The sequence below is a fragment of the Corythoichthys intestinalis genome, chromosome 4 (assembly GCF_030265065.1).
Source record: "Corythoichthys intestinalis isolate RoL2023-P3 chromosome 4, ASM3026506v1, whole genome shotgun sequence".
Lineage (NCBI taxonomy): Eukaryota > Metazoa > Chordata > Actinopteri > Syngnathiformes > Syngnathidae > Corythoichthys > Corythoichthys intestinalis.
In genome coordinates this window covers 8,244,009-8,265,078 of record NC_080398.1, presented here as the reverse complement: position 1 = coordinate 8,265,078, position 21,070 = coordinate 8,244,009, and the positions used below count along the sequence as shown (strand labels likewise).

Sequence of the window (21,070 nt, the reverse complement as noted above, 5' to 3'; positions counted from 1 at the left end):
GAGAGGCGATGACGTCCATCCGGGAGGCTGGCAATGGGGAGGGGGCGGAATGAGCGCCCTCCCCCTACGTGCGGCGTGCCGTGCCATCAACTCGGCACGACGAGGGAGGCCGTTCACCACAAGGGATCCCTCCGGCGGACACTGTGCCGATCATCGGCAGGTGATCGAAGAAAAGGGACCGAGGGACCCCAGATACCGTTCTTATAGAGCAGTGCTTCTCAATTATTTTCTGTCACGCCCCCCCAAGGAAGACGTAAATGTTTCGCGCCCCCCCAAACTCACAATAATCACAGAGGCACAATAATCCTCTGGCCGGTAATGACATAAGCGGAAACATCGCTTATAGCTACATTTGAACGGGGACGACGGAGCACTTTTCTTGCCCCTGTAAACGACCATCAAGACTCATGTCCCATGAACTTGATCTACGCCCATTCGCCAGGACCAAAACACATCAATAGTCCAAAGAACCGAACTGTTTGATATCAGGACATGTCGAAAGAACGCTTTGGACGCTTCGTGAAAAATGAATGAAAAAAAAGGGAAAATGTTGGGGAAGAGGGAATGACTCATGTGTTGTGTGGGATTGTTGAATGACGGAACTCTGCTTTTGTGTTTGTAGTGAAAACTACAAAAGGAGGGAATAATGTGGATTTGTGTCCCAGTCCATACAAAGGCCCTCGTGTCCACGGTCTGTGGCGAAAACTCAGTCACGTGCACGGCTGATTCCGAGAAGTGCGATAACAGTACTTCTCGGAATGTCCCGTTTTTGTATACCTGGGGGATCAGCATCACCTACCAAAAGATCTCAAGCGGACCCCTTGTGTTTTGCCAAATCCAAGGAAGTCCAGATGCGTCCTGCTTTTGTTATTACGAAATGCCGGTGAGGCATCCACCCTGAGGCCATTTTGGTCAACAATACCTGACTGCTACAAACCACGCCCACATGATGCTACGGTGGTAGCGTCTGATGCCTCTCATAGATATAACTAGAGCTGGGAATCTTTGGGCACCTAACGATTCGATTACGATTACGATTCAGAGGCTCCGATTCGATTATAAAACGATTATTGATGCACCCCACTCCTTTTTTTTTTTTTTTTTTTTTTTTTTTTTTTAAATTTGTTTTGTACATTAGTTCCAAAATTGTTCAAAAATCCTCTCAGGCTAAACCAAACTACTATTTTAATATCAAGTTAACATATAGCAGTAAACAAATATACAAAAATAACAGTAAATAAAAAAACTCCAGTCCCCATTCTATATCAGCAGCTTTAAACTACTTTCAATTAATTTAATGTTGTGAATCAACCGTTAAAGTTGTTAAAATTGCTCCTGTTATTCCATAATTTCTCTTTTGTCTACTTTCAACATGTAAAAGTTTTAAAACTATTTTAAAGATAGATTCAAGTCAATATTTTACCGATTTAGGAGTATTTTAGATAAAAAGTTAATTAGGTTCGCTTGGAAGGTTCGCAACAACAGCCTTGCAGGGAAGTGTACTGCTTTAAGATGGCGGCCATTACTAACGCCCGCATCTAGTTTTTTGTAGATGTGCTGGTAACGATACCGAAGGTATAATGCATCTAGTCCTATATAAATGATATCTACCGTAACATAATGTGGCTTGTAGCAGCTTTTCGGCAGCAGTCAGGTATGTTGTTGTTTTTTTTTCATCTCGTGGCATGAGTTGAGCTAGAGCCGTGAGTTGAGCATTGGCGTTACCCGAGGGGCCGGGTAATGAGAAGCATGATGTTTAGCTACTCTCGCTCCGTCCCTAATTGCGTACCGAAGACCGCGCGGCGCGCTGAGTGTGTCGTACTTCTGCTTTACTTGGCATATTTCAATAATCGGAATTTGGATGTTTGTGAATCGTTCTTCCACGGCCGAATCGCGAATAATCTAAGAATCGGAAATTTTGCACACCTCTAGATATAACGTGTCCGAGTGAGCCGTGGTAGCCGTGACTTTACATTCAAGTGAGAATGCCTTCGTTTAGAATAAAAAGACATTCTTTAAAATCAAGTACGGTATCCGTATTATTTTATTTGAAAAAAAAAACGTGGTGTCGGTACAGTATGGGCATCGGAATTTGTATCGGGAGCCTAACAATGGCAACGCAAGTGAAAAGTGGCGCTGTCAGAGACGGCCCTAAAAATTTGGTGCGTTTCAACAGTCACTCGTTTGGCGGCTGGATGGATAGATATATTTTCAAGGACTTGGCTGGGTGGTTCACTTACGGGCGGCAGTCCCAGCGCCATCATGGCGTCTCTCCAGCGATTGATGTTGTCAGTGTGGCGAAACTCCACCCCCGAGGCCTGAAAATGCCAAAGGATGAACACGCCGGGCTTCGGAAGGGGAGAAGCGCTCGCGCGCACGCACCTCGTATCGCCGTTGGTCCAAGTCGTAAATCTTCTCGCGAGGAACCAGGGCGGGCGCGAAGCGATGGGCCACTTTGGCCAGGACCACGCCGTTCCTCAAGGTTTCCTCCAGCTCGGCGGGGGCCGGAAGCTCCTCCCCCAGACACGCCTCCATCCACCTGTGGTACCAAATGTCGAGAAGTTAAGGGGGGAAAAAAATCATTGGCTGGCAGTCTTCACGAAAGAGGTCGTCCGAGCTCAATGACTGACGACTTGGAAGAATGGAAATTAGGGGGGGGGGGAAGCTCACCTTTTGGCCTCCTCCAGTCGGCATAAATAGTGATAGGCCACATTTTGGAGCCTCTGCTCGTCCATCTGCTCGGCCGTCGGGCGTCCGTCTGTGCAGAAGTTTAAAGGAGGCTCATCAAACGTGTTCATATTGAAAGGTTGTATCCGGAGAGCATATTTGATTGCAAAAGTATCGCTGCTGAATTATCTATTTGATTTTGCTGACCACAAATTTGTTGCCAAATTTGGCTTTCCACTCCTATTGATAGTTTGCTTTTTCCTTTAACCCTTTAAGACCTGGGCCTATTTTGTCCGATTTTGCATGCCTTTATATTTGAAAGGGAAAATTTTCTCACAATGGCCTGGTTGGGTCCCCTTTTCCAAAACACCATAACCTTCATTTCCGAACTGTTGATTTCTTCAAATCAACATTTTGGACCCAAAAATCCCAAAGTCTTTGGTTAAAATTTGGAATATTGATGTCCCTTTGACAACCAAACATGCTCAACGAACCATTTTGAAGCTTGATAAAATTGATTCAACTTGTTAGGATAAACATTCAACAGAAAAAATGAGACTGGTTAGTTTTATATTTGATAATTCAACTGAAACGGCAGGTACGGTCACAGGTAAGCATGTGCCGGTATGAGATTCTGACGGTATGATAAACTTAAGCAAAAATAGCACGGTTTCATGGTATTGCAATTAAAGTTCTAAAATGTGTTACTTTGAGATATCTGGGTTTTAAAAAAAAAAAAAAAACTTTTTTCCATTTGATGGGGGAAAATATTATGTGACCCGAAGTGAATTAGCACATTATGCCTTAACATTAGTACATTATGCCTTAAGTGAAGCACATTATGCCTTTGTGATGTATGATTGCCTCTGTGACCTTGATTGTAACAACGTCTCCTTGTTTACTCCGCCACTTCGACACCTGTTATTGTTCTTCACACCATCCTGGTGTCTGGGTTCCACAGTTGGGAGGGAATCTCACGAGATAATGTGTTCTGCACTCACGACATACTGGCGCCCCTGTGACACAACAAACCTCAACTGGGAGGGAATCTCATACCATAGCGGGGAGGGAACATGGGCAAAATGGTTCATCTTCTGAGCTTAGAGGCCGGCCACCTTCATGCTCACGAGATGTACTGTTATAAAGCCAGGAGCATTCTCCACCCCGTCAGAGTCCTCCGAAGGATAACGTACGGATCGCTCGGTTTTGTTCCTCTTCTGACTCTGATCGGGGCGTTGGCTCTCCGCCCTTTTGTCACAGTAAGTGTTCTTTTCAAGGTTAGGGGAATATTTGAGTTTAGACGGTAGCGCGGGGATTTTAGACGTGACAATCTATATCTAGCGTTATTGCTTTTATATGTTGTGCTGATTCTGCTTGCTTTTGTGGGATTGTACTCAACAAACCTTTTGAACTCTGCAATTGTCATAAATAAACATTGTCTATTTTGCAAAAGTGTGCCTCTTACTGACTCACCGCGAACCCGGAAATTTCGTGTAACACCGTTGAACAGGATTATTATTTTTCAAAACATATTAGTAAATTGGAACATAAGTATAATGTTAAGTTACAATATATATATATATATTTTTTATAATAACTGAAATATTCTAAATAAAATTAAAGTAAACGCAGCTTTTTCGGTGAGCCTAAACCTACAGCTCAACATTATTATCAGAACATAAATAATTGAATTATTTTCCATAAAAAGCACGTGTGTATGACTCGTATCACGTATACACACTTTCTCAACACACAGTTGCCAGAGAGAAGAAAAAAAACACGTCTCACCACCGCCAGACATACTAAACACACTGGAGTTAACTCTCGTAGCTGGTGGGAAACGTTCACGACGGTGTATACAAACCCTTAATTTTGTATAAATGCGAAATCACAGTGGAAGTATTGCCTCCTCGGCGGCCACCTTCCAGAAACACGTTTTACATGTCGGTCGGCCCTCCTCCTCCAGGCCGCGGCCGTCTAACTTTTCTGTAGCCCAAGTATTCCCATACCGGCGATTTGGTTTTCTTTGATGGGGGAAAAAGTTCAGGTGTTTCACCTCCTCCAGCCATCGTGCAGCACAGCTGACTCAAAGACACTGAGCAACAACCAGTGGGGGAGGGTTGAGCCTTGCAGCTGCATTTTTGAGACATAAAAAGTAGCTAATACCTTAGGGACGGAAATTTTTTGCGGTTTTGAAACCTTGACGTTTTTATTCCACGGTATATCTTGAAACAGGTAATCAGCACATGCTTAGTCACAGGTGTTTTTGGCCTTAACACATACAGTAGTATGGTCAAAACAGGTTAGGTATCTACAGTAGACCAACAGTGCAAAATAGTCAAAATATACATATACCATCAAACACAAAATGGGTTAAGAGGATATCTCTTTGTGAGGTTAGGTATTGCACCAATCACCCTATCAAAGCATGATGCATACAATATGTACAGTTTATACTTTTTATATTGTGGTGGGTGCAACACCTAACCTCTAAAAAGAGATATCTTCCAAACCCATTTTGTTTTGGATGTATCTTTTTCGCTATTTTGTAGAAGTCGAGCGATATATCGGCCGGCCGAATTCTTTCCAACATCTGCCTTCGGCCGATTAACAAAAAGAAATGAACCCATTTCAAAAAAGGATTTTGATAAGGCATCTGTGTGGGCAACTGTAGCCGCCGCTGACTGATGGTAGGAACCCGGAAGGACCCTGCAGCAGCTTGAAGGCAGGCTGCTACAGAGAGGCTTCACCTGTTTTGTAGACATTGTGAGATTTTTTTTAATATTGCACGAGAGAATACGCAATGTTTTTTTTTGGAGCCTTTTAAGGTTTTTACTGAGTGATCCTTACACTCTAAATGTAACTGGCAGCGTTAGCCTTAGCTTAAGCATGGCAAGCATCCTTTTAAGCTCTCCATCTCATTTAATTACATCTCATCGTGACGTCCCGATGGGTTTGTAGTTGTACTGTTCTCGCTGAGTCTGTATAATCATAAAAATATGATTGTGAAGGTTTTGATATGGGGCTATACACATAAAATTGAATTGAATTGAAAAAGAAGTTCTGCTGTTGTTGGTTTGGCAGCACTAGAGCAAATTAATCCTTTACGCCTCAGGTTATGGGGCGCCGTTTGTAAAGCAGCACATGCCGAAAATTACGACAACATTTTCTCACATTTAGCGCCATGCAGTGTTAAAAACGTGGTGTGAAATGTTTACAGTCACTTTTTTTGCACATTTAGAACATTATTTAGCAATTTATTTATTTTTAAATAATAAGTATTGGACTTGAATGTATATATATTTTAAATGTATGTCCTAAATATATATTTATATTCGAAATACATATCATAAATCTGAATTTTAGATTAAATCGTTAATGTAAATGTTATATCAAAATACTATATTTAAAACTAAAATCTGGAAACAGTTGAAACTAAATATTTAGCGTAATATGCAAACTTTTTTAACTGCAAAAATCCCACGTTTCTGACTGGGAAACTTTTGTATTGCAGTCAGAATAGCTCTGCCGATAGTCTCGGCTAAATTTGACTCACCTGACATATTTTCTTACAGCTCACCTTTGCCGACTGTGAGAAACGCTGGATTTTTGCAGTTGAAGTTAGAAAAGTCAACCTTGCTCTCCAGTTTAGTCCAACTGGGACCCCTCGTGGCTATTCATAGTAAATTTACTGGGCTCGTGCATAAATGTATCACTAAAAGCACAAAATACTCCTTAAATGGTTTCTCCTAAATGTGTATTTTTTTTAATCTAGATATTGTTATTATCACAATAAATCATGTCCAAGAGCCGACTGCCACCGTTGAATAGGTTTTATTCATTTTCAAGCAACGTAAACAAACAGTCTGAGCTGCTCCAGCTTTTATTTTGTTACTTCCGGTATCCAGTCATGTGAATTTGCATATTACGCTAAATATTTAGTTTCAACTGTTTCCAGATTTAAGATTTAAATGTAGTATTTAGATATAACATTTACATTTAGGATTTAATATAAAATTCAGATTTATGATATATATTTCGGATATAAATTGCATATATATATTTAGGATATACAGTACTGTGCAAATGTTTTAGGCAGGAAGGACACCTGCCTAAAACTTTTGCACAGCACTGTATATATATTTTTTTTAAATTATTAAATTTATTAGGATCATGGAAGCTTCCACTTGGTGAAAATATATACATACAGTATATCCTGTATATACATAATATAATAAAAATATACAGTACTGTGCATTTAAAATATATATATGTATAGAATATACATTTAAGATTTGCATTTAAGATTTAAATATTTAGTTGTGGATTTAAACATTCAAGTCCAATACTTATTATTTAAAAATATTTAAGTTGCTAAATAATGCTGTAAATGTGCAAAAAAAACAGTGACTGTAAACATTTCACACCACGTTTTTAATACTGCGTGGCGCTAAATGTGAGAAAATGTTGTCAAAATTTTCGGCATCTGCTGCTTTACAAACGGCACCCCATATTAGGTACCCATTGTTAATTTGAAGCTGTTGAACTTGAAGCTTTTTTTTTAAATTTATTTTAAATCACTTTTAATAATCTAAGGTGCTTTAAAAAAAAAAAAAAAAGTATAAGGGCTTTAAACATTGGTTGACAAAATCGGCTTTGGATATCGCCAATCGGCTGATTTTTTTTTTTTTTTTTAATAGATATCTGTATCGGCATTTAAAAATCCTATATCGGTCGACCTCTACTATTTTGCACTGTTGGTCTACTGTAGATAAACTGTTCTGACCATTGTATGTAGAAAGGTCAAAAACACCTATGACCTTACCTGCCGTTTCTGTTGAATGATGAAACAAAACTATTCATTCTCATTTTTTTCTGTTGAATGTTTATCCTAACAAGATGAATGAATATTGTGAAGCTTCAGAACGGTTCGTGGAGGATGTTTGGTTGTCAATGGGACATCAATATTGCAAATTTTGACCCAAAAATAAATAAATAAATAATACTTTTTTTTCCCTTGTCGTTTTGGGTCCAAAATTTTGATTATAATTGGTCAGTGAAGGAAAAAAAAAAAACGTTTGGACATGAAAGTTAGGGTGTCCTGAAAAAGGGACTCAACCAGGCCAATGTTCTGTAAAGGCAACATCTAAGGCATGCAAAATCAGACAATATAGGCGCAGGCTTTAAAGGATTCATTTAATTGAATTCTTTCAATATCAAAAAGAGTGCGGAGAAACGAGCATTTTTTGGGAGAATCGATGTGGAATATCGTGACAACAACAGTTGAAACACGCGTGCATTATTCACAAATATACATCACCTACACACAATCACAGAAATAGCTTTATGCGGCAGGGAAATCCCACACAAACACACAGCTGTCAGGCTGCCAGACGCATTTGATCACATCAAGCGTTGTTTTCGGAGTTGTCGTGCACGTTTGCGGTTATCTCAATCAATAACATTGCGCTTGTTTTGACTCACAGTGACTCTGAGCGGCGGGCTCCGGCATGTTTGACGTCTTCAATAAAACCCAAGTTGAAGCGAAAAAATGTCAGCGTTTGAGAAGGTAGCAAAAGTTGAAGCGAACGAGCTCGACGAACGAACAGGGGCGCTCAAGTCGCTGACTTCCGGCTTAAGTTTGAAAACCCGCGCCTAAGGGCGGCCGCCCGTACCGCGTTGCATGTTGGGAGAAGCAGCTCATTCACTGTCACATTTATGATGCTAGATGTTTAACGGCGGAGACGTAAGTAACTGGCAGCCATTTTGCGTCAGAACACTTCTCTGCTGGTCTCCACTAAAATACAGTACTGTTCTCTTATCTCGCTCATTAGCAGAGGTCGGTTGAGTAACCAAAAATTTCACTCAGGTGAAACTAGCGTTACTTTAAAAAAAACATTACTCATGTAAAATTAAAAGTAGTCATATAAAAATGTAATTAAGTACAAATAAAAAAGTCTTTTTTGAAAAGAATACTCAGCTCATGAGTAACATTGCGGGTAACTGCTTAAAATGTCTGATTTTTTTTTTGGAATATTATAAATAATGGTATATTTCTCAGCACGACTTCATTTAAAGACAGCGGTACCTCGACATACGATCGCTTCGACACACGATCTTTTCAACACCCGACGTAAAATTTGACTCGTTATTTGTTTCTACATCCGACGACATGCTCTAAATATGACAATCTATGACAGCACCGTAGTTTGTTTTCCCGCAAGATGGACGCACGGCATATTTTCTTGTGAGAGACATCAACATGTGTTCCAACAATGTTAGTGCAGGTGGTGAAAAAAAAAAAAAGGTGATGCTTACTATTGACATGAAGATGGATATGACAGAAAAATATGAAAAAAAAATAGGGCTCAACAATACAGCTGTAGATTGTCTATCTCGGCGGTCCTCCTCCGTTCGCCAGTCTTTATACGTTAAGGTTGCAATTATTATTGTGGTAACATCGCCAAAGAAATCGCCAGCTTTGTCAGGTTTCAAATCATTTATTTCATTAACTTGTGCCTAGTGTCCGCCACAGCAAGTAAACAAAATGAAAGTAAAAACGCTCACTGTCAAGTTAGACACGCGACACGTTCGGGTACACCAGGCAAACACATTTTTGCCACATTAGAACCTGGTTTGTTACATTGTTAGAGGTTTTATTATAGTTATTGCTATTATTATATGCTAATTTATTATTATGAATCTATTTATTCATCTTTGTTGCTTCATTTGCTGTTTCTGATTGTGTATCATATTGCCTCTGCAAAGCCCTTTGAGACCACCTTGTTGTGATCGAGGGCTATACAAATAAAATTGAATTGAGTTAATTCTAATTTTTATTCATAATTATATTTTTTTGCTCTTTGTAATTGATATTTGCAATAGTAACATCAGTATTTATTAGGAATTTAGTGTAGGTTTTCGGGCTGTGGAACGAATTCATTGAACTATAATGTATTCTTATGGGAAAATCCTGCTCGACATACGACTTACAAACAAGGTCCTGGAATGAATTAACGTCATATGTAGTGGTACCACTGTAAACTCTTATCATTATACTGTACTATACCCTATTACATGACCATATAAGGCCAAAAAGATGACACACAAATCATCAAATTCAGACCACAACAGCACGATGAAACGTCATCCATCCAAGGAGCTTGAGTGCCCTCTAGTGGTGGTAAGACATTGTTACCTCTGACGGGTATAATGGATTTGTGCTTAGCGCTATGATGTCTCTTTGGTGAAACTGAGACAGCCAGCCACTGAAGTCACATCTCTGGCAAAAATAAAGTCAAGACATGAAATAAAGAGGAAAAATGTACCGACTCTGTTGTTATTGTTATTGTTGTTGTAAGAGTAGTGGTTTTTTCTTCACGAATCTACACAAGTAATGTGTGGTAAAACTACTCAAAGTACATTTTCTCAAGTTACTCAAGTAAATGTAACATGTTACTACCCGCCTCTGCTCATTTAGACATCTAGTTATATAAAATCTATGATCAAGTGGCTCGCTAACTTCGGCCAGCGAAACTTACGGCATGTAACCTGTAGTACAGGGGTGGGCAAACCGGTCCTCGAGGGCCGCAGTGGGTCCTGGTCTTTGTTAAAACCGACCCAGCACAGGCAGTTTAAACAATGAGGTTTCAGCAGAAACAAGAAGCACCTGACTGCAATCAACTGATTGGACTTGTAAAGCACCAGATTGGAGAAAAGGTGTCCTCTTAATGGGTTTGAACAAAAACCCGCACCCACTGCGGCCCTTTGTGGTATAGTTTGCCCACCCCTGCTGTAGTATCTGAACAGCTATTTGGCACTTCTTATTCTATACCGGTACTTTGCAGTAAGGTGGTTAACCAGACCAATTGTTTTTTGAGATGTGCTAGTTGTAAACACGTCACTTACGGCGGGCGGGGGGGATTTGGCCGGCGACACCTTAGGGTGCACGGCAGTTGGCGACCGGCCAGTCTCTTCAACAGGCTCCAGAAAGTACGCAACAAACCAATTTTGAAACATTTTTTTAATCCGATTGCCTTGAATGACTCCCTACTCGACATGACCATGGAAACCAAATCCCCAGGCCACCAGCGGCGTCTCGGATAATAACCTGTGGAACCTTCAGCCCGCTGTCAATCTTCCAGTTGGTGACGAAAGGGCGGAGCGCGACAGAGGCGTATCCTGAAGTTGAGCCCCCCTACCAAAGTTGTTGTTTTTTTCTCCCCCAGTTCTCCTTTTTCTGTCATCTTTCCATCCGAGAATGTCGGGCAAGCGGTCGGCGTGGGCCGCCAACGCGTCTCTGTGGGAGGTCCCCGCCTTCGGGGGGGCGGCCCGCTTTCGCGTGGGGGCCACGGCGTTCCTGTTCGTCGTGGCCGCCACGGGCAACCTGGCGCTGATGGTCAGCGCGCGGCGCCGTCCAGCCTCCCGCCTCCGGCCGCTGGTGACGGGCCTGGCGGCGGCCGACCTATTGATGACCTTCGTGGTAATGCCGCTCGACGCCGTCTGGAACGTGACGGTGCAGTGGTACGGGGGCGACGTTCTCTGCCGGCTGCTGAGCTTCCTGAAGCTGCTGGCCATGCAGGCCTCGGCCTCGGTGCCGGCGCTCATCGGCCTGGACCGCCGCCGCGCCGTCGTTCGGCCGCTGAGTGCCCGGCGCGGGAACAGGCGTCCGATGGCGCTGGCCTGGAGCATCAGCGCGCTGTTGGCCGCGCCGCAGGTGCTCGTCGCCGGCAGTCCGATGACGCTAGCCCCAACTAACTAACCAAGTCGCGAGACCAGGCCTTCGGTTTTAAAAGTAGCGACCGCGTGCAAATTCTCCACAGGCGGGCGTTTTTATTTGGAGCTGAAGCCGCGGTGTGCCGTAAATCCCCGCAGGAATGTTCTGGAAATTTAATGAAGAAAAAGAACACCCGCCGCGGGATGTTATCGTGACCGCTGTGAAAAGGGTTAGCTAAAGCTCACTTCCCAAAAGTACTAGCTACAGAGCTGGAGGTCAACGCACTTGGCTCTATTGCTAGTACTATAGTCTCTGATCACAAGGTTTCCGTGCTGCCGTGCTGAAGGAATTCGCCCCCGAGCCCGGCCAAGCCGCACGGAAACGACGACAGCCGAACGGAAATGGTGCTCCACTGCTTACCGCTTCCGCGAGTCAAACGGGAGGGCCGACATTCCGTGCGTTCACTCCCTGCGTTAACCCTTTGTACTGACTCCATGTTCCAAAAGTTTGAAGAAGGCTCACCGAAAACAGGTTGACAATTTATTCGTCAACAATGGTCCCAAAAAAAATTTTTTTTTAATGCAAAAACAGATGACGGACGGACAATGCTGGATCCAAAACAAGGCTACATAGAAAATGTTTCCGAGCAGTGAAGCGTTCATCTCTGTGTCCAGTGTTTTTGAAGGCTACGGTGGAGTAGGCTGGGCCGAAGATGTGGCTGGGTGTTGTTTTGGGCGGTTAGGTTCGTGCGTCGTCCTTCGTGGCTGGGACGTGGTTCCCAACGCGACCGACGCCAGTCTTGAAGTCCCAAGCGCCTGCTATCAACTTTGTCATCCTGGCTGGTCGAGACGCTACTTGTTTTAGGATAGAGCGCCCTGCTCTTTGTCCTTGGAGTGGCCAGAAGTGATTGCGATAGTCGGTGCGTCAATCTTGCTCGTGACGCACACGTTGGGCTTCTGCTTCTTTTCATTAAACTATGGTGTGCTATTTATTTAGGTGTTTTAAAGTAGTACAAACAATCCTACAGCACATATGAGAAATGATACTATTCCCTGATTGATTGTATATCGTGTGTTAGAGTAATGCAAGCAGACGGTGCCTACGAGAAACGGTACCCTTTTTTTCATTTCCCCCTCATGAGCCCCGATAAGGTGATTCACTTTACTGTGTCCAAGGGCATGGAGTGAGGTCTACCTAAACCAGGGGTGGGCAAACCGGTCCTCGAAGGCCGCGGTCTTTGTTCCAACTGATTCAGCACAGACAGTTTAACCAATGAGGTTTCAGTGGAACCAAGAAGCACCTGACTGCAATCAACTGATTGCACTTGTAAGAAACCAGGTTGGTGAAAGGCTGTCCTCATGATGGGTATGAACAAAAACCCGCACCCACTGCGGCCCTTTGTGGAATAGTTTGCCCACCCCTGGCCTAAACTATAGTTAGATGAATGTGTTAGACTAATGCAAACAATTATACGGTGTGCGCGAGAACCGTACCTATTGCCTTCAGGCGTTTTCCGATCGGGGCGTCCGGCTTCACGGTTGGTTTTCAAGCAGATGCGGCGCTCCTTCTTCCAGCTGTTTGTGTTCGGCGCGGTGAACGCGGGCGCGGACTTCGTTCAGTGCGCGACGCATGGCGCTTTCGGCGCACGCTGGCAGGCCACGCTCTACAACATGTTCTACTTTGGCACTTTGTACTTCGTCCCCCTGCTGGTCATGAGCTGCTGCTACGGCCACATCATGCTTCACATCAAAAACACGCACCTCAAGACCAAAGGTAAGCGCACGGCACGCACGCGCACACCGGAAAATCCTAGAACTCCTAGACTACGGATGTCCGCGTTTCCTCAGGCCAACTGCGTCGCAGCGGCACGGACGGCCTCTCCAGAGCCAGGATGAAGACGCTAAAGATGACCGTGATGATCGTGCTGTCCTTCGTGGCGTGCTGGACGCCGTACTACCTGCTGGGGGTGTGGTACTGGTTCCGGCCAGAGGTGGTGGGCTTCACCCCCGAATACGTCCACCACGGCCTCTTCCTCTTCGGCAACCTCAACACCTGCTGCGACCCGCTCATCTACGGCTTCTACACGCCTTCCTTCAGGGCCGAGCTGGCCGCCTGCTTCCGGCGTCGCCCCGCCGCGCCGCCCGGGAGGGACCCTGACGGAAGGGCTCCCGGGCCGAAGGCCGACGTCCCACGAGAGGAAACGCTCGTCGCCGTCTTTCCCGACGGCTCAAAGAGGCCCTCCGCCTGATACTCCGTTTTTCCCAATTTGGCCTCAGATTGGCTTTTGGTGCCAAAATACGCAAGGCGTCTGTCATCTAGTGCACGGGAGCTTGAACGCCACTTTTATTTGCTTGACTAGGTCTAAAACCAAAGAACTGACGAAAGGCTACAAACAACCACTTTCGTCTTCATTGACGGTAGCTCTGCATGTAATCAATCAACAAGACGTGACCTGGTATGCCAACCAACACAGCAAAGCTACCATAAAATTTCTCCAGAAATGTCATTTTCTCGCTATTATCAGTGTTGCGGCGATTCTGGTATTAGTACCGATACGGCTCTAAAATGTCAATATCTGAGAGTACTAAGAATTAGCGCGCTGACACCTCGCTATTGGTCGCCCACATTTCAAGGGTCCTAAAGAAAGACGACGCCAGCCAGGCATTTTTTTCCCCCCACATTTAATTTTTCCAGTTTAGGCCGCGCTTCAACGGGCATCCGTCCGACCCAATTTATCGTGCAGAGCGTGCGCGCTGATGCCGGCGTCCAGGGGGCAGCCCTCCACCAGGCTGTTGGTGGGCGTGGGCGGCACCCGCGATCCCTCCTCCCCGTCGTCCTCGCCGTCGCACCGCCTCACGAAGTCTTTGAGTAGCGGCAGGACCTTCTTCCGCGACGCCCAGGCGTTTCCTGACGGACGGAAACGGACAAAGCGGACTCGTCGGTAACCGGATCCTGTCGGGCTCTTTTAAGGGTACCGCGGATAGAAAGGCATGTAGTTCTTAAAAGATAAATGTTAGTATGAGTTATATTAATTTGATATTAAACCCCCTCTTAAAGTTTTTGTTTTAATAAAATTTGTAATATTCTAAAAAAATCAAAATAGCTCGCCGTTGTTGTTGACGTCGCGGGGCGGTGACGTCATATGGGCTCCCTGCCGTTCTTCCACAGTGTCACTCTTTAACTATGTAAGGTAGTCATTTAAATACACAAGGTGTTAATGGAGAATTTAGCCGAATTAGAAATCAAGCCAATGAGTGGGTTTTGTCCCTCCACTGACGCCGTAGTTTCCCGTTTAGTCCATTGTACTTTACGTTCATTTGAGTGTTGTCTTCACAGCGTGCAAGACTCCTGATTATGGCTCCCAGCATCATAGTTTGGATATTGTGACTAAATATTGCCATCCAATGCATTTGTTGAGCTAAAGGAGTTGCTCAAATCTTTCGAGTTTAACCAAAGTCTGAGTAAGTTTTATGTGTATTTTGCATTTGATTGTGAATGCCAGTTCTCTTTGCGTTGTTGTTTAACTGTGTGAGAATAGGGCCTCATTAGTACAGATTGAAGCACTTTTCTTTTTGTGAACATTATTTTTTGAGAGAAATGAATATTATTTTTGTTGTCTTTTCACCATATGATACTTATGTTCAATTGTATGTTATGAAAGAGTTGCCGAAGCTCATGCCAATAAACGGCGCGGTCCGAGCTACGAATCAAGGCCTGAACTCTCCTTTCTCTGCCTCTTACATCTCAATGTTCAAAATGATACATTATTATTCATTTTCCGTGTCCTCATCCACCGGGAAGCAAACGGCAGGATGATCAACAATCTGGACATCAGCTTTTAGGTGACAAAAATAAGGTAAGACGTCATCCGACGTCTCGGTAGAGGCAAACGTTTTCGTGCGTTGTAATGCACGGCCCCGAGCTATCAGCAAAAATAATCAAACTGCTGTGTTTCACTGTATACCCTAATCATATGTACAGTCCCTGACAAAAGTCTTATCGCTTATCCATTTTGTAGAAACAATTGCTAATAAGCTGACTTTTAATGATTCAATTGGTTGGCTCATATGAAAGCCAAGACCCTCCCAAATGATGTTGAATGTACAAAAATAGATGTTTCACTGAAAAAAGATTGATCATTTAATGAAGACATAAAGGTCCACTTTTGGCAAGACAAAAGTTTTGTCGCCTACAGAAAGTAGTGTGAAAATTGAACAAAAAATGGACTTCAAATACAAAAATATGTTACATAACATTAGCGAATTAAGTATTGGTGCTGTGAGATCCAAATAATATTTTGTGTGACTTCCATGCAGTTCGGTAAGGATTCATACAATTTATTGATAAAGTCATCAGGAACATCAAAGAAAGCAGTCTTGCATTCCTCCCAGAGTTCATCAACATTCTCGGGTTTCGTCTTCCATGCTTCCTCTTTCATCCTGTTCATGTCTGGTGACTGAGCTGGCCAGTCCTGGAGGATCTTGATCTTCTTTGCCTTGAGGAACTTTGAGGTAGAGATTGAAGTATGCGATGGAGCACCATCCTGCTGCACAATTTGTCCCTTTTTGTGGTTAGGAATGTAAGAGGCAACTAAGATTTGTTGATATTTCGGACTATTTATGTTGCCTTCCACCCTGCAGATCTCTCACACAGCCCATACTGGATGTAACCCCAGACCATGATTTTGCCACTACCAAACTTCTGTTTTCTGAGTGAATCTCGGATCCGTGCGGGCTCCAGTAGATCTCCTACAATATTTGCGGCGACTGTGGTGTAATTCAATGGACGATTCATCTGAAAAATCCACCTTTTGCCACTTTTCCAGCGTCCATCCTTTTGACAGGCTGTGGGTCTTGACAAATGCCACACATTTTTTTAATTGTCTTTTGTTTAATGCTGGTTTCTGGGCACTGATTCGACCATGGAGGCCATTTTTAGACAGAATTCGACAGACTGTTCTGGTTGACACAGGGACTTCAGGTGACCAGGTCTCGTGGAGCTCTGCTGCAGTGGAAAAAGTTTAAGATCCTCCAGGACTGGACAGCCGAGTCACCAGACATCATTGAGCGTGTCTGGGGTAGAATGAAAGAGGAAGCATGAAATACAAAACCCAAGAATGTTGATGAACTCTGGGAGGCATGCAAGACGGCTATCTTTGATGTTCCTGATGACTAGAGGTGTGCAAAATTACCGATTCTTAGATTATTCGCGATTCGGCCGTGGAAGATTCGAGAACGATTCACAAACATCCAAATTCCGATTATTGAAATATGCCAAGTAAAGCGGAAGTACACAACACTCAGCGCGCCGCGCGGTCTTCGGGACGGAACGGAGCGAGAGTAGCTAAACATCATGCTTCCCATTACCCGGCCCCTCGGGTAATGCCAAAGCTCAACTCACGGCACTAGCTCAACTCATGCAACGAGATAAAAAAAACACAACAACATACCTGACTGCTGCCGAAAAGCTGCTCCAAAGTTCATCCATGTAATGTTACGGTGGATATCATTTATATAGGACTAGATGGAACATAGATTTGGTAGTGTTAGCAGCACATCTACAAAAAGCTAGATGCGGGCGTTATAAACAGCCGCCATCTTAAAGCAGTACACTTCCCTACAAGGCTGTTGTAGCGAACCTTCCAAGCAAACCTAATGAACTTTTTATCTATAATACTCCTAAATCGGCAGCATCTTGTCTTGAATCTATCTTTAAATGATGAAATAGTTTTAAAACTTTGACAAAAGTAGACAGAAGGGAAATTGTGGAATAACGGGAGCAATTTTAACAACTGTAACAGTTCATTCACAACATTAAATGAATTGAATGTAGTTTAAAGCTGCTGATACAGAATGGGGACTGGAGTTTTTTATTTAATGTTATTTTTGTATATTTGTTTACTGCTATATGTTAACTTGATACTGAAATAGTAGTGTGGTTTAGCCTGAGAGTATTTTTGAACAATTTGTGAACTAATGTACAAAACATTAAAAAAAAGAGGAAAAAAAAAGGAGGGGGGTGCATCAATAATCGTTTTATAATCGAATCAGAGCCTCTGAATCGTAATCGTAATCGAATCGTTAGGTGCCCAAAGATTCCCAGCTCTACTGATGACTTCATCAATAAATTGTATGAATCCTTGCCGAAGCCCATGGAAGTTATACAAAATATTCCATTTGGATCTCACAGAACCAGTACTTAATTCGCGTATGTTATGTAACATATTTTTGTATTTGAAGTCCATTTTTGTTCAGTTTTCACACTACTTTCTGTAGGCAACAAAACTTTTGACTTGCCAAAATTGGACCTTTATGTCTTCATGAAATGATCAATCTTTTTTCAGTGAAACATTTTTGTACATTCAACATCATTTGGGAGGGTCTTAGCTTTCATATGAGCCATTTCTGAAACCAATTGAATTATTAAAAGTCAGATTATTAGCAATTGTTCTACAAAATGGATAAGCGACAAGACTTTTGTCAGGGACTGTACAGTGATTCCTCGCTACTTCACGCTTCAAACATCGCAGATAATTTTTTTTTTTTTTAAAGATACAGTATTTTAAAGGGATATCTTGATCCGATCACGTACAGGCCCCGACTCCCTCTCCTGCTGATTTTCTTCCTCAGCAGGCAGCTGCAGCTAGTTAAACTTAACGACGAGTGACAAGGGTGCCGCTTTGATCTTGCCAGAGAAGCTTGGGCTCTTTCAAAGGCGCCGAGTCGTTTAGCTTGTTAAACATTAGTGGTAGTGTGTTGCTCTAAGCAGTGTGAGATGAGTCACTCAATTGAAGCATTTATTAATTATACTTTGGGGGGAGGAAAAGGGGGAAAACATGTCTTACGTGTATCTCTTTCCAATGCTAAATCTGAATAAATACTTTGAACACACGCCAAAAAAAATAAAAATAAAAAAGTTCCGCTCTGAGACCCCCAATTTACGATGTAGGCTGGGTGACGCACCGAAAACAAAGAAATGCCATTGGGAAAAAAAAACAGGAATATTATAGATGGTAGCTTTTGCATTACTATTGGTAGGCGAAAAAAAATGATACCAGTGCAACACGAGTTCCCACACCTGATTTTTTTGGGGGGCCCAAAACGCGAGCGGCGGCGGCATTACCTTGGTTATAGGCCACCACGTGAGGATGGGGGCTACTGATGGGACGCAGGTCCAAGGCGGGGTTTCCGGCCCGCTCCAGGAAGCGGCTGACCTGCGGAGGACGCGCCGGTGAGAGTCCGATGCGCCCCGCGGCCACGCGCCGCCTACCTGTTCCCTGCAGGGGATGCCGAGACCGAAGACTGCCAGCTCTCTGACGGGTTCCTCGGCCTCCGTGAAGCGGATGCTCATCAGCACCAGGAGATCCAAAGTCCGCTCGGCGCAGAAGGCGGAAAGTTCCGCCTCCAGCTCCGCCCGCTGCATGAAGGCCTGCCGGGGGGGGGGGGGGGGCACGCGTTAGCACGGTCCACGAATACGGGCGTCGCGCGCGCGCGAGTGGATATCGACCTCCATGGACAGGTAGATGACAGAAACAGCGATGGAGACGCTTCCCCCGAGAGTCTTCATGTCTTTCAACAACATCTGTTCCGTGCTAAGGCCTGAGGACGACACCGCGTGACGGTCATTATCGCGGGCGGGAGCGCCAGCGACGTCGCCGCCTCACCTGATACGTCAAACTTGGCGTCGCGCAGCGCCCGGAAGAGAGCGTCGCGCGGCGGAAGCGAGGGGAAGCGCTCCTCCAGGGCGGCGGCGCAGCGGCTGTCTTTAGGCGTCGCCTTGCCCGCCGCGGGCGCCATGTTGACGCAGTCGATCAAGATGGTCGCTGAGCGAGAAAGCCGACGCGGGTCAGTCGGGGCGAGGCGTGGCCGGAGGGCCGCTTACCGTAGAGGAGCTGAGCCAATTGCGCGTCCACCACGTCCGGCGCCTTCTGCAGGAGGCGCTCCGTCACCAAAGTGGCGCAGGAGCCCACCGTCTCCACCGTCACGGGGCACGAAGGCGCGGGCTCTCTCTCCAGCGCGTGATGGTCGATCACCTCCACCACCGCTCCCTCCAGCTCGGCGTCCCAACTGCAAGTAGTGGAGGGTTGCGCCCCATTTTTGCTTGGCGGATTGGCCTCCCCATTGGCCGCGTGTCATCAGATAATGCAGATACTGTACCAATTTTTTTTTAAATACTAAGTAACAACTGCGTACGCACTCGAATGTAAAGTGGTCGCTATCACGGCTCGGTCAGACACTCATTGATTTAACTGGACGTCCAATCCGTCTGAAGCAGGAGGGTCAGCGGCGAATGAACCCTCCTGCTTCAAACTAGCAAACTCATTTCAATCCATAGCAGAAGACTGAAAAGCCCTTTGGTGGCCCCTACGGACATGGCCTCAGTGCAGCCATATAAGAAGGGGCCACGTTCTGGTCAAAGTCGATACGTTGACATTAAAATCAAGTTACAACTATATGATTTCTCAACAATTTTCGAAAGATTATGGAATCACTCGACCGGCAGTCGGATAGTATGTTTCAAAGAATAGGTTTTGGCGCCAGGGGTTTGGGTCTGGATTTTGACCTGGGAAGGACATTGTGGTCCACCAGCGTGAGGCGGAGGCGACCCGTCCGCCGCAGCGCCGCCAAGTCCACCTGGTCCCGGAAGAGCAGGACGTCGGGCGACAGGCCGGCCTGGCGCAGCAGGAACAAGTTGTCGGAACGCAGGGGCAGCTCCGAACGCCGGATGTTGAGCAGCGGCACGCTGAGGGTCGCCTCGTCGCCCGGCGTCTACCTAGCGAGACCGGGGCGGTGAGGCGGCGCCAAAGACGAGACGGGACGGGGGCCGACCTTGGACAGGAAGTAGGCGTACGCCAGCGCGCACACCATGGAGTCCAGGTCGCAGGCCTCGTTGCCCAGAACCACGTGGAAGAGCCGTCCCGACGGGAGCGAAGCGTCCGCCTGGGTGGACGCAAAACACGCCAAATCCCTTTTTCCAATCGGAAACTTTATGGTAAGTTTAACTCATTAGTATTTTCCCCAAAGAATAGGATCACTTCCTAACTCCTATTTGAACATTTTTGGCAGTGTTTGTGATGGATTCCGTTTGGCTTAGGATATAGGCAGTACGGCAGAAGTGCTGTGAGTGTCACATGATGCAGAAATCTCAATTTGACTAAAGTAGGACTCGGGCAATGATGCTGTGAGGCTAACGAGCTATAGAAATGACATATTTTGGTTATAATCTTCAATGTCATTTCCTATATTTGATTATATTCCATGTAAATTGGGCTGAAGATGATAAAAATGTCACACGTCAACTAAAAATTCAATTCTTAGCAATAAATGTTGAATGTGGCGATGAATGAATAATTTTGGTTTACTCGAATTACTGTACCTTTGTTGCTGCAATATCTCAGCAGACGTTGCCGCTTACCTGGACAGCTTGGTGGCAAGTAGACAGAAAGTCGTCCATGGCTTCGAAGCTCACGCTGCCTTCACGCTCGTCATTGACAATTATTTCTCTTCAATAGTCAAGTGGCGACCATTCTTCTTCTTCTTAACACGACCCCAACGCAAAGCCAAAGCACAGCAAGGCCAAGCTGTTGTCGTCGCCGCGCGGTGACGTCATCAGTGAGCGACAGCGTCGCAGATTTTTTTAAGACTAAAAAAGCGCTGCACTTGAAAATCACGAAAGAAATAGTTTAGA

At 44.7% G+C, this 21,070-nt stretch overlaps 3 protein-coding genes across 6 annotated transcripts in view; 1 reads left to right on the top strand and 2 right to left on the bottom strand.

Moving 5' to 3' along the window:
* The window catches only part of LOC130914299 (ras GTPase-activating-like protein IQGAP3), a 32,012-nt gene extending 21,729 nt beyond the window's left edge, over positions 1–10,283 (bottom strand). For 2 of the 3 annotated variants that reach the window (XM_057833356.1, XM_057833358.1), the window contains exons 1-4: positions 8,152–8,305; positions 2,671–2,758; positions 2,383–2,539; positions 2,241–2,318 (exon numbers count right to left, since the gene is read on the bottom strand). In XM_057833356.1, the coding sequence (XP_057689339.1) occupies positions 2,241–2,318; positions 2,383–2,539; positions 2,671–2,758; positions 8,152–8,179 (351 nt within the window). In that variant the 5' untranslated portion in view covers positions 8,180–8,305. Of the gene's footprint in view, positions 1–2,240; positions 2,319–2,382; positions 2,540–2,670; positions 2,759–8,151; positions 8,306–10,208 lie in introns of those variants that run through there. The other variant, XM_057833357.1, reaches the window with a different exon arrangement.
* A 191-nt stretch (positions 10,284–10,474) lies between these two features.
* On the top strand, positions 10,475–15,106 carry LOC130914305 (gonadotropin-releasing hormone II receptor-like). The gene is made up of 3 exons (XM_057833371.1): positions 10,475–11,383; positions 12,958–13,156; positions 13,231–15,106. The coding sequence occupies exons 1-3, from the start codon at positions 10,928–10,930 to the stop codon at positions 13,629–13,631; spliced, it is 1,056 nt and encodes a 351-aa protein (XP_057689354.1). The 5' UTR covers positions 10,475–10,927; the 3' UTR covers positions 13,632–15,106.
* prune (prune exopolyphosphatase) lies at positions 11,776–20,987 on the bottom strand. 2 transcript variants are annotated; one of them, XM_057833364.1, is made up of 9 exons: positions 20,798–20,987; positions 20,212–20,322; positions 19,946–20,151; positions 19,265–19,449; positions 19,047–19,205; positions 18,890–18,981; positions 18,653–18,811; positions 18,506–18,596; positions 11,776–14,290 (listed from the first exon to the last, which is right to left on the bottom strand). In XM_057833364.1, exons 1-9 carry the CDS (start codon positions 20,834–20,836, stop codon positions 14,091–14,093), a joined length of 1,242 nt encoding a protein of 413 aa, XP_057689347.1. In that variant the 5' UTR covers positions 20,837–20,987; the 3' UTR covers positions 11,776–14,090. The 2 variants fall into 2 exon arrangements, with proteins under 2 accessions (XP_057689347.1, XP_057689348.1); XM_057833365.1 differs by having other exon boundaries at positions 14,145–14,290; positions 18,506–18,591.
* Between the last annotated feature and the right edge of the window lie 83 nt (positions 20,988–21,070).

Bases quoted from the DNA above. Each gene is read 5' to 3' on its own strand.
- LOC130914305 (XM_057833371.1), top strand. From the start codon at position 10,928: ATGTCGGGCAAGCGGTCGGCGTGGGCCGCCAACGCGTCTCTGTGGGAG. The intron at 11,384-12,957 runs GTGCTCGTCGCC...TCCTTCTTCCAG, and splicing joins CGCTGTTGGCCGCGCCGCAG to CTGTTTGTGTTCGGCGCGGT. The intron at 13,157-13,230 runs GTAAGCGCACGG...GCGTTTCCTCAG, and splicing joins CACGCACCTCAAGACCAAAG to GCCAACTGCGTCGCAGCGGC.
- prune (XM_057833364.1), bottom strand. From the start codon at position 20,836: ATGGACGACTTTCTGTCTACTTGCCACCAAGCTGTCCAG. The intron at 20,152-20,211 runs GTCGGCCCCCGT...CTCGCTAGGTAG, and splicing joins ACGCCTACTTCCTGTCCAAG to ACGCCGGGCGACGAGGCGAC. The intron at 14,291-18,505 runs GTAATGCCGCCG...TCCGTCCGTCAG, and splicing joins CGTGGTGGCCTATAACCAAG to GAAACGCCTGGGCGTCGCGG.